General features: G+C 41.8%; 1 protein-coding gene across 2 annotated transcripts in view; it reads left to right on the forward strand.

Moving 5' to 3' along the window:
• The window catches only part of PLCB1 (phospholipase C beta 1), an 861,266-nt gene that overhangs the window by 728,727 nt on the left and 117,313 nt on the right, over positions 1–15,226 (forward strand). For both annotated transcript variants that reach the window (XM_059892402.1, NM_174817.1), the window contains 2 exon segments: positions 2,188–2,407; positions 8,079–8,259. In XM_059892402.1, the coding sequence (XP_059748385.1) occupies positions 2,188–2,407; positions 8,079–8,259 (401 nt within the window).

Consider the following 15,226-nt stretch of genomic DNA (forward strand, 5'->3'; position numbering starts at 1 on the left):
CCAAAACGGCAGTGATTCCTTAGGATTATAAATTTTAACATAATAAGTCATTATGCAACCATAGTAAGTCCACTCAGGCCTGAGGGAAACTGTTAAACAAATGGACGTGTTTCTTTCCCTGGCCTCTTTCTCAAAAGGAATTGAATGTCAGGAGAATAGATCCATTATTAAAAGGGAAGCATATTTCAATTGCTTAAAGACCTTAGCATTTAAGAACATAAATTATTACTCTGATATCAATGTTTATCCACTAGACATTCCATTTTCTATTTAGGTCTGTTGTTATTCATGGCATATATTATCTCTGAATCTCTTGACAGTGCTAAATATTTATAATAACTTATTTTTGTTCCCAGAAGTGGAAAGTTCACATCAAAGGATTGGAAACATGTGAACCATGACTTAGTCCAGGTCTAAATAAATGATAATTCATTGAATTTAAGGCACCATCCGTTTTCAGGTCTCCCGTTACTCATGGAGTGCCTAGAAGGAAAAGCACCAACAAATTGTGACTATCCATTAACTATATGATGCATCTTAGTTTTAGAAATGTTAACATATTTTTAAGTGCATATTCTAAAATTGATTAAATAAATCAATAAAATGCAGACTGTTTTAAGCTCAAGCTCTGTCACATTAAGTGTTTTCTTGGCATTAAATAAAACAGTATGTAGTCATGTAAGCTACCACTAACCTCATGGTGCCTTTGGGCAAATCACAGTAAGGACCTTCCTTCATCTTACTGATTTATACTGGAGCAATTTATGAGAAACATACAAACCTGCCATGTCCATCCTGTGAATAGTGCCCCTGAGAAATGGTGCTCAAGAACCTGTGCACACATTTGTTAAGCCAGAAACTGTTAAAAACTGCATTAATTCTTTCATCATCACCATAACAACCTTAAGAAATAGACATTGTGTGATCCTTGAAGTGAATCCTTTTGGTGCCCACCCAAGTTGCCTCTGCCATCTGGTGCTCCCAGCTCCCAGCTGTAGTGAACGTTGGTTGCTAACAGCTCAGAACTTCCTCTGCTTTTGAAAACTGCCTTCACGGAAGGCGCACTGATCGGGAAGAGGGATTTCTCATCTGAGAAATATCTAGCTGCTGTGTCAGGTACTCGATCATGCAGCATATCTCATTATATCCCTTTGAGCTACTTGTTACACAGCTGTGTCTCTGACAATGCCCTGATGCATTTGATGTTCTAGGCATCAAAGATTTGTATCAAAGCAGGTGTAGTGCTATTTGCAAACATTAGCAAACCACACGGAGAAGGCAGTGGCAACCCACTCCAGTACTCTTGCCGGGCAAATCCCATGGATGGAGGAGCCTGGTGGGCTGCCATCCATGGGGTCGCACAGAGTTGGACACGACTGAAGTGACTTAGCAGCAGCAGCAGCAAACCACAGGGATAGATGAAGATTGTGTAGGAGGTCTTTCATTAAAAGAAAGAAAATTGCCCCCAGCTGAAATGAAGCCCCCTCTCCAAGGAGCTTATGCCTCTCCCACTGTCGTTGCCAAGTATGTTGCTTCAAGGTGAAACTGACCCTGTAGTTATAGTTCACAGCTGCAGAGCACTCCCTGGGGTCAGGCAGAAGCAGACCCTGGCCGAGACTGCATCAGCTGCTGCTGCTTCTGTACCCGCTGCCCTCACTCCCCTCCTGAGAGCCCCGTGGTAGATCACACATGCTCGAATCCCTCCCTTGGGCTCTGTTTCTGGGGAACCCTAACTTGCCTGGAGAATCCCATGGACGGAGGAGCCTGGTAGGCTGCTGTCCACGGGGTCACTAGGAGTCGGACACGACTGAGCAACTTCACTTTCACTTTTCACTTTCATGTATTGGAGAAGGCAATGGCAACCCACTCCAGTGTTCTTGCCTGGAGAATCCCAGGGACTGGGGAGCCTGGTGGGCTGCTGTCTCTGGGGTCACGAAGAGTCGGACACGACTGAAGCGACTTAGCAGCAACATTTAAAAAACTTACCAGTTAAGAAACTGAGTCTGAGAAATTTAGTAACATAGTCACAAAGTTAGCACGCAATAGCCAGCAGCCGGGAGCACCGTCCAACCTCCAAGCCCTGCCCTCCAGCCTGTGGGCCAGGGTCAGACAGATAACTGCTCAGCAGCCGAGGCTCTGCCCACCCAGCCCTCCCACCCTCTCAGCTCTCATACCCATTTGTTGCAGAAGTAGAAGCGCAGACGATTGAAGAGCTAAAGCAGCAGAAGTCGTTTGTGAAACTTCAAAAGAAGCACTACAAGGAAATGAAGGACCTGGTTAAGAGACACCACAAGAAAACCACCGACCTCATCAAAGAGCACACTACAAAATACAATGAAATCCAGAACGACTACTTGAGAAGGAGAGCAGCTCTGGAAAAGACAGCCAAAAAGGACAATAAGAAAAAGTAAGTTGAATGGGTATTTTTTGTTTTATAGTATAAAGGAAGAGAGTTATTTGTGTGCATTTTCAATGTTTTTTTAATGCACAAACTAATTTATCTAAATGATTTTCTGTTGTTGAACATAAGGGTTGTACCCCACTCCAGTACTTTTGCCTGGAAAATCCCGTGGACGGAGGAGCCTGGTAGGCTGCAGTCCATGGGGTCGCTAGAGTCGGACACAACTGAGCGACTTCACTTTCACTTTTCACTTTCATGCATTGGAGAAGGAAATGGCAACCCACTCCAGTGTTCTTGCCTGGAGAATCCCAGGGACGTGGAAGCCTGGTGGGCTGCCGTCTATGGGGTCCCACAGAGTCGGACACGACTGAAGAGACTTAGCAGCAGCATTGCAACAAATGTAGTGATAAATATGTATGGATAAATCTTTCACATATTCTTAATTATTTTCTTAAAATTCTAGAAATGAGATCCCTAGATCAATTTAAAGACATTTCTATTTCAGTTTGTAGCTATCAGCAAGATATGAAAGTGCAAACTGATGGAGGAAAAAGTGATGCTTTTAGTATCTTAATCTGCACTTCTTTATTAAGTTGAATTTTTGGTATATTTATTGTCAATTTATATTTCTTCCTTTGCAAATTGTCATATTGTGGTTTTTACTTGACTTTTTTCATTGAAATATAGGTGATGAATTTTCAGTGTTTTGTACCATGGTTTGGATCTATACCACTGCAAGAAGGAAAACCACCCAACCCCCTCCTCTCTCTACAGCTCTGGTGTCCCCTCAGTTCACTTTTGCCTGTAAATTTCTTTCTTTGACCAGATTTTGAGACTAGATACACAGGAAGTTCTACCCTTGAGTTCTAGCCTGTAGGCCCAAGACCAGCTGGTTGACTAGCCGTATTGCAGCTGATACACAATGCAGGAGACACAAGTTCCATCCCTGGGTCGTCAAGACCTCCTGGCGGAGAGAATGGCAACCCACTTCAGTATTCTTGCTGGGAAAATCCCATGGACAGAGGAACCTGATGGGCTACATACGGTCCATGAGGTTGCTAAGATTTGAACATGACTGAAACTATATGCAGGTCAGGAAGCAACAGTTAGAACTGGACATGGAACAACAGACTGGTTCCAAATAGGAAAAAGAGTACGTCAAGGCTGTATATTGTCACCCTGCTTATTTAACTTATATGCAGAGTACATCATGAGAAACACTGGACTGGAGGAAGCACAAGCTGGAATCAAGATTGCTGGGAGAAATATCAATAACCTCAGATATGCAGATGACACCACCCTTATGGCAGGAAGTGAAGAGGAACTAAAAAGCCTCTTGATGAAAGTAAAAGAGGAGAGTGAAAAAGTTGGCTTAAAGCTCAACATTCAGAAAACTAAGATCATGGCATTCAGTCCCATCACTTCATGGGAAATAGATGGGGAAAAAGTGGAAACAGTGTCAGACTTTATTTTTTGGGGCTCCAGAATCACTGCAGATGGTGACTGCAGCCATGAAATTAAAAGATGCTTACTCCTTGGAAGAAAATTTATAACCAACCTAGATAGCATATTGAAAAGCAGAGACATTACTTTGCCAACAAAGGTCTGTCTAGTCAAGGCTATGGTTTTTCCAGTAGTCATGTATGGATGCGAGAGTTGGACTGTGAAGAAGGCTGAACGCCAAAGAATTGATGCTTTTGAACTGTGGTATTGGAGAAGATTCTTGAGAGTCCTTTGGACTGCAAGGAGATCCAACTAGTCTATTCTAGAGGAGATCAGCCTTGGGTGTTCATTGGAAGGACTGATGTTGAAGCTGAAACTCCAGTACTTTGGCCACCTCATGCGAAGAGTTGACCATTGGAGAAGACTCTGATGCTGGGAGGGATTGGGGGCAGGAAGAGAAGGGGATGACAGAGGATGAGATGGCTGTGTGGCATCACTAACTTGATGGATGTGAGTTTGAGTGAACTCCTGGAGTTCGTGATGGACAGGGAGGCCTGGTGTGCTATGATTCATGGGGTTGCAAAGAGTCGGACATGACTGAGTGACTGAACTGAACTGAACTGAAGCAAATAAGCATGCAACTTGCAACCTGGGGGATATGACATTTTGCTGTGGACTAGAACCTCACTGAAGGGGCAACTGGTCTTACTGAAAAGAGAATCTCTACTACCCTTTGCTGCCCTATCTGAAACCCACAAACCTCTGTCCAGATAATGCCTTGTCAGGGCCTAAGCCCCACACCTCCAGGTACTCAGATAGTTCTGGGGAGAAGCATCTCACACATTTATTCAGCCAATGGGGACATAGCAGTGAACATGACCTATTCAGTTATCACCCCAGTGTGCCTAAGGTGGTAATGTGGGAAAATATGAGAGCATAAAAACTGAGTCAGGAAGACTGTACCATTCCTTCCTTTTACTTCCTTACTCAGTATTCCAATCCTGATGCCAAGTTAGAGAGAGGTAAGAGGCCTTTTCCAGATGCATCTTGTGATATATGTTTTAACATGTGCTTAACTTTAAAACAATCAAAATCTAGTACATGGGCTTTTTAAATCTGCAAAATCATCATGTTTTAGACCTGGAGCAGCCTTAGAAGCCATCTAGGTGAACTGTTGTCAATTCTTCAGGGAGGAATCTGAAAACTAAAGGCTTAACATTTACCCACAGTTACAAACAGTTAAGGAAAACTTGGCCTAAAACTTCTCCTGAATTTCTCTTTTAGTGCTATGTATGTAGTCATTTGTTTATTCCTATATTTATTTACTTATAAGTCATATCGTGCAAACTTCCAATAGAATACTGAAATAACTTATCATAGAAGACATAAAAAAAATCCTATAAAAGTAGGAAAAAAAACCCAAACGCATACACATACACACACATGCACACAGCCTGTCTACCAGTTGCCAGACCTGCTGCCTAGTACGTGAGTCACCAGCCACAAACAGCGACACACTGTAATTAAAGTGTTTTTCAAGTACAAGCTACACACCAGAATTCAAAGACTTCACTAGAAAACTCATGTTTTTAGATTAACATATATTGATTTTACTTTAATTCTATACTGAAATGATTAGGCTATGCAAAATACATTATTAGAATTTATTTTACTCATTTCTTTTTTCTTCTTAAGATAGCTATGTCAAAAAAAATCAAATACATGGCCCATATTATATTTCAACTGGACAGCACTAACTTTTTAATGTAATTTCTGTCCTTGAACCCTGAAGTTAGCCCTTAGCTTCTGAGAAAAGGAAATATGGGTGAGATAATTCTCCTTATCTGGTTAAAGGAAACTTGCTTTCTTTTCTAAGAGGAAGAAACATTTTCCTGGTATCACTAATAAATTACAAAGAAAAAGATTCAGTGCATCTCTTGGATCATATGCAGGCAACATTAGGCAACAGGGAATAATGTCTTCAACCTTGTTTTTGAAGATGATGCAGAAACATCATCCCTTGGTTATTTTCCTATACTTTCTTTCAACAAACAAACAAAAATTCTTAAGCATCTAGCATCAGAAAATACATCAGGAGAAACTTTTTTTTCCAAGAGGCAAAGCCACTGAGATCTGATTGTTTGTCCATCTCCCTATGATACATGTAAAAATCCTGAGAACACCTCAGAGTAATAAATGGATGCAATGTCCATAAAAATCCCACTAACTTTCTTTGTGTTTAGAAAGTATGGTTATTTTTCACAAAATATATTAATGTGTGTGTGTGTGCTGTGCTTAGTCACTCAGTCGTGTCCGACTCTTTGCGACCCCGCCAGGCTCCTCTGTCCATGGGGACTCTCCAGGCCAGAACACTGGAGTGGGTTGCCATGCCCTCCTCCAGGGCATCTCCACAACCCAGGGGTTGAACCCAGGTCTCCCACAGTGCAGGCAAATCTTTACCACCTGAGCCATCAGGGAAGCTCAGGGAATTAATACATATTAATATGTAATGGGCTTGTTCTTTTCAAATGAATTAATAACTACATTGTAGATGTATTTTTTACTGAGGTACATTGGTTTGTAAGTTTCGTGTGCGAAATATTAGATTAGATTAGTTTCTTATTCAAATACCCATCATCTCAACTGAGCTTTCACCTAATGCAAAGAGCAGATCATTCAGACGGTTTCCATCGGGCACTGTGTTGTTCCCAGAGCATAGACTGCAGTTTCTAGACGGCTGTCCTGTGGTGAGCAGCACTGCCGCTCCCTCGTACTGTGTCCTCAGGAAAGTTGCCTCACTGAACCTGTTTCCTCAGATGCAAACTGGAGGTGGTTGTGCCTTCTTGTTGGCTTACTGTGAAAGCCAGAAGCCAAGCAGAGCACCCCTGTTACCTGCTGAGTGGTCACGAAAGGTTACCCTGGTGCCTCTGCTGGCGTGGCTGTCACTCATTCAAGCATCACCTCTGTTCTGGCTGCACCAACTTCCTGCTACAGAAGATGACAAATGTATCTCATGTCTGTGCCAAGATGGAGGTCGCCCCACCAACACTCTGATGCTGATAAATAGACTTATATTCATGCAGAATAGAGGGCAACTTCAGTGCTGCCATGCTGATGTTTAGATCTTTGAGGGACTCCTGAATGCCTTATTTGACAAATTAGGATCTTAACACTAGCTTCTACCAACTGCTTATCCATATGGCACTATTGTGTTGGCCTAATTCAAAGAGAAAGCAAGAGGAATCAGTACCAGCTGATCCAAGAAACCTCTTCCACTTGGTCACAAGTGAAACCACAGAGACAGAATCTGATGTTCTGGGTGGTTCTTCCTGCAGAGGTTTCTATGTAAATGAAAAGAACAGACCTGCTCTTAGTACTGTTTCCAACACCGCCTCTCTATTTGACCTAAAGAAGTAAGAGCACAAAATTTGAAGGAACCACACTATATACTTTAGCACAATAATAAGTTAGTGAGAACTGCTTTGTTTTGTTTCAACATTAGTCCTAAGCTTCTAAATATCTGTGTAATTCTCTATGAATAACTCAAAGGAACTCCCCTTGCACAGAGTGAGCTCTTGACAAATGTATTATAATGAACTCAATTCATCTTCCTTTCTCTTGGAACCAAAGTGCTATTTGGGTGGAGATATCAATGAAGTTGGTTCAGCTCCCAGAGAAAACTATGTTAATGACAAATCTTTGTTATTAAAAGATGTCAAGAAACAGAACATGTCAGGTGGGAGTGTTGCCGTACTGTCTGCCTATGCTCTCTGTTGTCAATCTGCATCATCTGGAAGCAAAATTCAGCATTTCTCCCCTACAGCATTATCAATGCTGTAGGGGAGAAATGTATAGGAAATGCATAGAAGAGATGTAGCTGGGAATTGTGTTATACATCCTATGTTAAAAAAACAAAAGCCTCAAAAAGTCCTTATTAGACATTGTTTTTCCCAAGGAGGTTTATCCTCTTCGGCACCATCGTGAGGAACCCTAGCTACCTGGCTTTCCTTTTCAGCCCCTACCTCTTTGTAGAGCAACACAAATTTCCTCCACTTTCCGTGTTTGGAGACCCTCTCTTGCTAAGCTTGTCCTTGGGGTATCAGCCTCTGTCTCAACCACTTGACTATTTATTTCCAAACACATTCCTCTCTCTAGGAAGGACTTTGGTGAGCAGCCCTCTCTCTACCTTGCTCTGAACTGCACATTTTGTGAGCCGAGCTCTTTGTCTCTGCAGATCAGAACCCAGTAGCCCTGACCACGTCTCATCAACAATTGAGCAAGACCTTGCTGCCCTGGATGCCGAGATGACCCAAAAGTTAGTAGATCTGAAGGACAAACAGCAGCAGCAGCTGCTTAATCTTCGACAAGAGCAATACTATAGCGAAAAATACCAGAAACGAGAACACATTAAACTGGTAAGCCTTAAAAATGTGATTTATGTGTCTATACCCCAACCTTTTTCTCTATAAAGAATGTTAAAATTAATTTATTTATTTCAATTTAAGGAATAATTACTTTACAATATTGTGATGGTTTTCGCCATACATGGATTGGCCATAGGTATACATGTTTGATGCTCTTGGATAATGTAACAGGAGTCAGCAGCAAGTTTGGCTGGCACTTTCATTTTGCTTCCTTATTGAATAATCTTATTTTGTTACCAGGTTATAGAGAGAGGTAAGATGCGTTTCTCAGATCCATATTGTGACATGTGATTTAACACATGCTTGACATAAAAGCATGATCAAAACTCAGGAGCTGGATTTTAAAAAGCAACAAAGACATCATTTCTTAGAAATGGAAATTACATGAGGCAAATAGCATCCACCCTACTAATATTTTGTAAATTCCATTATTCTAATATCTTTTCCAAATTCTTCTCTATTCTCCAATGAGGCTATGTTTTATTTTTATTTTCACTAATTCATTTCTTGGTTATAATCATTTGGGGGGATATTTTGAAAATCTTACAAGGAATTGGAAAACAGTTATATTTAAGAAAATTAAGAACACACTGCAAATAAAGGTTCACTTTTTATGCAGTAGTGTAGCTTTGCAGTGGTATAAAAAGAGCAGAAAAGTTTATACAATCCACTTGCCTAGATTTAGAAAAGGCAATATTTAAGTGGCCAGTATGGAATGTTGTCCACTCAGTTTCTGAGGCTCCCTATGAAAGGAAATGCCACCATTTCCATGAATGACCAGTTTTGTCCTCCAAAATGTTTTCTCAGTAATTGTGACACTCCATTTTTTTCTTTTTTTTAATGAAAGTGAAAGTGTTAGTTGCTCAGTCGTGTCCAACTCTTTGCAACCCTGTGGACTGTAGCCTGCCAGGCTCCTGTGTTCGTGGAATAATGGACAAGAACAGTGGAGTGGGTTGCCATTCCCTTCTCCAGGAGATCTTCTCAACCCAGGGACAGAACCTGGGTCTCCAGCATTGTGGGCAGATTCTTTACCATCTGAGCCACCAGGGAAGCCCTTTATTGAAATATAGTTGATTTATGATATTGTATTAATTTCTGCTGTACAGCAAAGTGATTCCATTATATATCAGTTCAGTTCAGTCCAGTTGCTCAGTCATGTTTGACTCTTTGCGACCCCATGGACTGCAGCATGCCAGGCTTCCCTGTCCATCACCAACTCCCAGAGCTTGCTCAAACTCATGTCCATTGAGTCGGTGATGCCATCCAACCATCTCATCCTCTGTCATCCCTTTCTCCTCCTGCCTTCAATCTTTCCCAGCATCAGGGTCTTTTCATATGAGTCAGTTCTGCACATCAGGTGGCGAAAGTATTGGAGCTTCAGCATCAGTCCTTCCAGTGAATATTCAGGACTGATTTCCTTTAGAATTGAATGGCTGGATCTCCTTGCAGTCCAAGGGACTCTCAAGAGTCTTCTCCAACACCACAGTTCAAAAGCATCAATTATATATATACATACATGTTTTAAAAATTCTTTTCCATTATGGCCTATCACAGGATGTTAAATATAGTGCTCTACAGTAGGCCTTTGTCGCTTATCCATCCTCTACATAATACTGTGCATCTACTAATCCTAAACTCACAGTCTGTCCCTCTCCCACCTCTTCTTGGCAAACACAAGTCTGTTCTCTGTGTCTGTAAGTCTGTTTCCTAGATAGGTTCATTTGTGTCATATTTTAGATTCCATATATAAGTGATATCAGATGGTGTTTGTCTTTCTCTGACTTAACTTCATTTAGTATGATAATCTCTAAGTCAATCCATTTTGCTGCAAATGGCATTAATTCACTTCTTTATGGCTGAGTAACATTCTGTTGTATATGTGTACCACATCTTCTTTATCCATTCATCTGCAGATGGGCATTTAGGTTGCTTCCCTGTCTTGGCTACTGTCAATAGCCAATGTGCTGCTGCTGCGCTGTGCTCAGTGGTGTCCAACTCTTTGCGACCCCCTGGAGTATAGCACACCAGACTCCTCTGCCCATGGAATTTTCCAGGCAAGAATATTGGACTTCCTACTCCATGGGGTCTTCCTGACTCAGGGATTGAACCCACGTCTCTTGTGTCTCCTGCACTGGCAGGCAGATTCTTTGCCACCATGCCGTCTGAGAAGCCCCAGTAGCCAGTAGCCATTGGCTATGAACACATGGATGCATGTATTTTTTTGAATTATAGTTTTGTCCAGATACATGCCCAGGAGCGGTATTGCTGGATCAGGTGGCAAGTCTACTTTTACTTTTTTGAGCAACCGCCAGTTTTCCATAGTGACTGCACCAACTTGCATTTCATTGTTGTTGATGGCTTGACACCTAATAGGGACATGATAAATGTTTGGTGACAGGTAAATTAAATGAATCAAGCAATAAAGTAGCCTTGAAAATAAGTTTATGCCAAAAACAAAACAAATGAGTAAGTGTAATAGAAATTAGTGTACCTAGGGTAAATGGATTCTAAGAGGTGTTTATATGATTTGTTCATTTCATTGCTGGAGGCCTCTCCATGAAAGAGAATTCTGAAGCTTTCTCTGCTGGTAGGTGGTAAACAGTGGATGGTTTCGTCACGACTGTGTGTTAGATGGTTCAGGGTAATGCTCTTGTTCTATTACTGGTCTAGCTTGCAATGATAGTATGTGAAAGAGCGGGTCAAAATCACAGGAGGAGCTTGTCAAAAATCAGATTCCACTTGGTCAGTTAGTGTCAACCTGAGAGGCATCAGAATCACCTGGAGGGTGGTTAACTCACAGATTGTTGGACCCTATGCTAAACTGTCAGTTCAGCAAGCCTAGAGTGGGGCTGGCAATTCTGACACTTCTGGTCCCAGGCCCCCCTTTTGAGACCCACTGCTCTAAATCTAAACATTGGGCTCAAGGATTTATTTTTAAAGCTTCACATGCTGTTGAGGGGCTGCCTTATTTTTGAACTATTGAAATAAGATCAAGCAGTGAAATTACAGTTGGGTAGAGGTCAGGTTTCCTATAAGCTAGAGATTGCCTTGCCAGGCCTGAGAAAGTACAAGTGAATTTTAACAGGAGAGAATAGCTTTGGGAGCTACAGTCTACTACCATTGGTCTTCTCAGTCCCGCATATATAGGACTCCAGAAATAGTAACAATCATAAAAATTAAAGTAGCAACTGTATATTGAACACTCCCCATGGAACCATAGTAAAGTAAAGTGAAGTGAAGTTGCTCAGTCGTGTCCAACTCTTTGCGACCCCATGAACTGTAGCCTACCAGGCTCCTCTGTCCATGGGATTCTCCAGGCAAGAATACTGGAGTGGGTTGCCATTGACCATACGCTGTGCTAAATCATAGAGAAATTATCCAATTTAATCTTCAGAACACTACCAGTTGGTACTGTTGTCAGCCCATTTTGCAGATTAAAAACTTGAGAGAAATGTAGTGACTTTCCCAAGTTTCCACGACGAACTAAATTAGTTAGTTTTTGAACCACAAAGACTTAAGCCATCCAGGCATAATCATTTGGAGTTTCCTCAGAGCACCAGTCCACAGCAGGATCCTTTCCCCAAGGAAAGAAACATGGCTATTCAGAAGAGATATGGTGGAATAAGAGGGAATCCCAGGATTCATAGCAGATTCCTGAAATAAAAATTAGGGGTGTGAGTGGAAACAGAAACCCACATATTCCAGAAAGGCCTCCTGGGGACAAGGAGGCTTGAGTTTCAGAAATGAGGTGCAGAAATCCCAAGAAACAGCTGCACGAGCTCAAAGTCCCAGGGGTAATTTTACGTGAGTGTTGACACCACATCAGATACCACTAGATGGGGCATAGAAAGCTGCTGGACAGACTGTCCCCTGAAGGAGAAGGTTGGCAGGGAGCTAAAGAAGACCAAGCTGAACTTTTAGGTGGGAAAACCCACCGGAAGGGCTCGGTGCAGGTGACATCCCAGAACATGTGCTTCTGCCTCCTTCTCCCCAGGAAGGAATGAGTGAGTCCATAGTGAAAGCTTTAAAGGGTTTTCAGAAAAACAAATGCATATGTCCAAGCCAGGCTGCCCTTTCAGGCCAAATGTATGGAACCTGCTTGAAATGCTGCCTCTTTCACCACTGTGATTGTGGATCTGGGGTTAGAGAATGCCCCAGTGCCTTTGAACACACTTGTGTGGGCGCTATTAAGAAGGCTCAGATCCAAACATCTTGGATTTAGAGCAACACAGAGTTTATTTTAAAGTCATTTCAGAGCATCCTCAATTTATATGACATGTCTTTATAGCTGACATGTGGATTAGAACTTTGTATCAACCCCATTTGTAATAACTAGAAATTGTTCTACCAGGAAGTATTTTGATTGAAAGACACCTGGAAGTGCCAATTCTATCTTTGGTTATGGTTCTGAATTAAAAATGTCCTTTTAAGCTAAATGAGACAAATGGAAGTGTAATTAAACAGCAAATAGGCCGCAGGTAAAAAGGAGTATTTGGGTGATGAGGAAATTAAACAGAAGATATTTTATCTCCTAAAATTGCTTTGGGAATTAAATGCAAATGTAAACCCACAGTTTAAGGATTGAGAAAGAAACCACATCATCTATAAACTCCCTGCCAAATATTCATTACAACTTAATATCTGCCAAACCCTCTGATAGACACTGGAGATACAGATGAGAAAGGCGTGATCAGCACACACGCAGGGAACGTGTACTCCAGTCATGACACCACATGAGAAATGAAACCACAGATACCAGCAAACTGATACAGAGACACAGGTGTGGGAACAATTTGCCTAACCATAAAAATAAACACCAAAAGAATATTTTTGAGGTGACTGTTCATGTTTTCGTAGGAGGCACACCAAGCTTGATTGATACACTCTGTAGCTTCAAAGGACTTGTTCTACTGTCCAAATAAGAATAATTAGCCTTAAAATTCTATGTGCAAACAGCTCTGTAGCCCAATTACTCACAGTGCGATCCCCAAATCACCTGAAGCCAGCCTGTTAGACATGCAGAGTCTCAGGTCCCACCCCAGGCCTGCTAAATCACAATTTGCGTTTTGATAAGATGCCCAGGTGACTTGCTATACTTTAAAGTTAGAGAAACAGGTTTTAGAGCCTTTTCTCAAAATGCATTTTAGAATAAGCATAAGGTTCTAGGTTGAGATAGAAAATTTGTCTCTACTTCTCACACCTTGACCGTCAAGCTGAATGGTTATCTCTTAGTCATAAAGGGGACAGATGCTATAGAAATCCCCTCTGTGATTTCCTGCCTGTGTTCATATGATAGAAGCAAACACTTTCAGTTGGGCATAAGTGAAAATAAAGATGTCAGTTCTCTGACCCCATTCAAGTGTTTGTGCCCTCTGAAAAATTTTCATAAATATCTTGGGGGTTTGTGGAACCCAGTGAAGGCTCTGTGTTCAGGAAAGAACTCTTATGTTTGGGGAATCTGCTCTAACCTACCTGTTTTTCATCAGCTGCCATAGGCTGACCCTGACACCATTAGGATAAGGTCTTAATTTTAAATGTGAGCTTGATAAGAGAAATTCCTAGGGGGTCCCTCTGAGGGTTCTTGATTACTTTCAGAATCAGCCCCAGCATCACATTCAAGGCACAATACCCACAGCTCAAGGAAAAGAGGTTTTACAGTGACATCCATGGGGTCGCTTCTCAGTTGCCACAGGGTTAGACCCACTGTTCCGTCTTCCCTCCTCTTTCTCCCTTTCAGGGGCATCCCCTCTCACAGCACCCTTCTGTTTACCCTCTGCAGAGTCTTGGTGTGCTTTCCTCCCTGCCTTTCCTCCTCTTCTCATACTCTGTATCCCAAGTGTTCCAAGCCATTCATTTCTCCTTCCTTCACGTGGATCTCATGGCGGGAATTATTCTCATATACCCTCCTATCCGTCCCATCGGCAAGCAGTCTCGGGCCTCAAACCCACAGTAGCACCTGCTGAGTGTTCACTGGGTGCCCCAGTTCCCTGTCAACTCTGGGGAATGGAAGTTATGTTTCACAGTGAAAGCCCTGGGTGGATACTGACCAGCTGCTAACGGAAAGGCCCATCAAGGTGTAAGTGGTGATGAGTGAGGGTGTGGGGTCAAATGTCATCATTTCTGGCCACCAGTCCCCCACCGAGTAGCTATGTGACCACTCAGGACTTCTGTTTTCTCATCTGTCCAGTGGAGATAAGAATAATCCTCACTTTATTGAACTGTAAGAAAAAATAGTGAGATAATGTACACAAATCACTGCTTTTAGTAAACGCCACCCCCCCCCTTTTTTTTAACAATACATGGATTGGCTAGGAATTCTTGAATTCAAATATAAACTTGTATTGCAATTTTTGATGTCCTGTTACAGACTGAGGGAGCTCAGCATCTTCTTTTCTGATGATTTCTATCAGCATTATTTGCTGCTGCAGCCTTTCTGGAAGCCAATCTTGAATTTTCTGCTGTCTCTGGTTCTATGTGTGCCAGGAGTAACTTCAGTGTCAGGAAGTAACTAATCTGCTGTGGCTGTGGTGGTGTGATCTGTCTTCTTCCAATATTCTGACTTTAATGTAGGTCATTTTTCTTGGGAAATTGATGATCTAGCTTTCCTGAAAACTTTACTTTCTCTACCAAAAAAGAAATGACAAATAAATAAAAGGCTTTAGTAGTGAAATAAAGAATGAAATAATTGTCAAAATGTGTTCTTATTTGTCAGTCTTCCTGATCATCATTGCATAATTCATTGAACTGATGTTGTTCTAGATTAGATAGATAGATTGAGTGAGTGAGTGAGTGAGTGTGTGCTAAGAACACTGGAGTGGGTTGCCATGCCCTCCTCCAAGAGATCTTCCCAACCTAGGGATTGAACCTGAGTCTCTATGTCTCCTGCATTAGCAAGCAGGTTCTTTAACTCTAGTGTCACCTGCGAAGCTCAGATAGATAGATAGATATGGATAAATAT

This window comes from Bos taurus, chromosome 13 (assembly GCF_002263795.3).
Source record: "Bos taurus isolate L1 Dominette 01449 registration number 42190680 breed Hereford chromosome 13, ARS-UCD2.0, whole genome shotgun sequence".
Lineage (NCBI taxonomy): Eukaryota > Metazoa > Chordata > Mammalia > Artiodactyla > Bovidae > Bos > Bos taurus.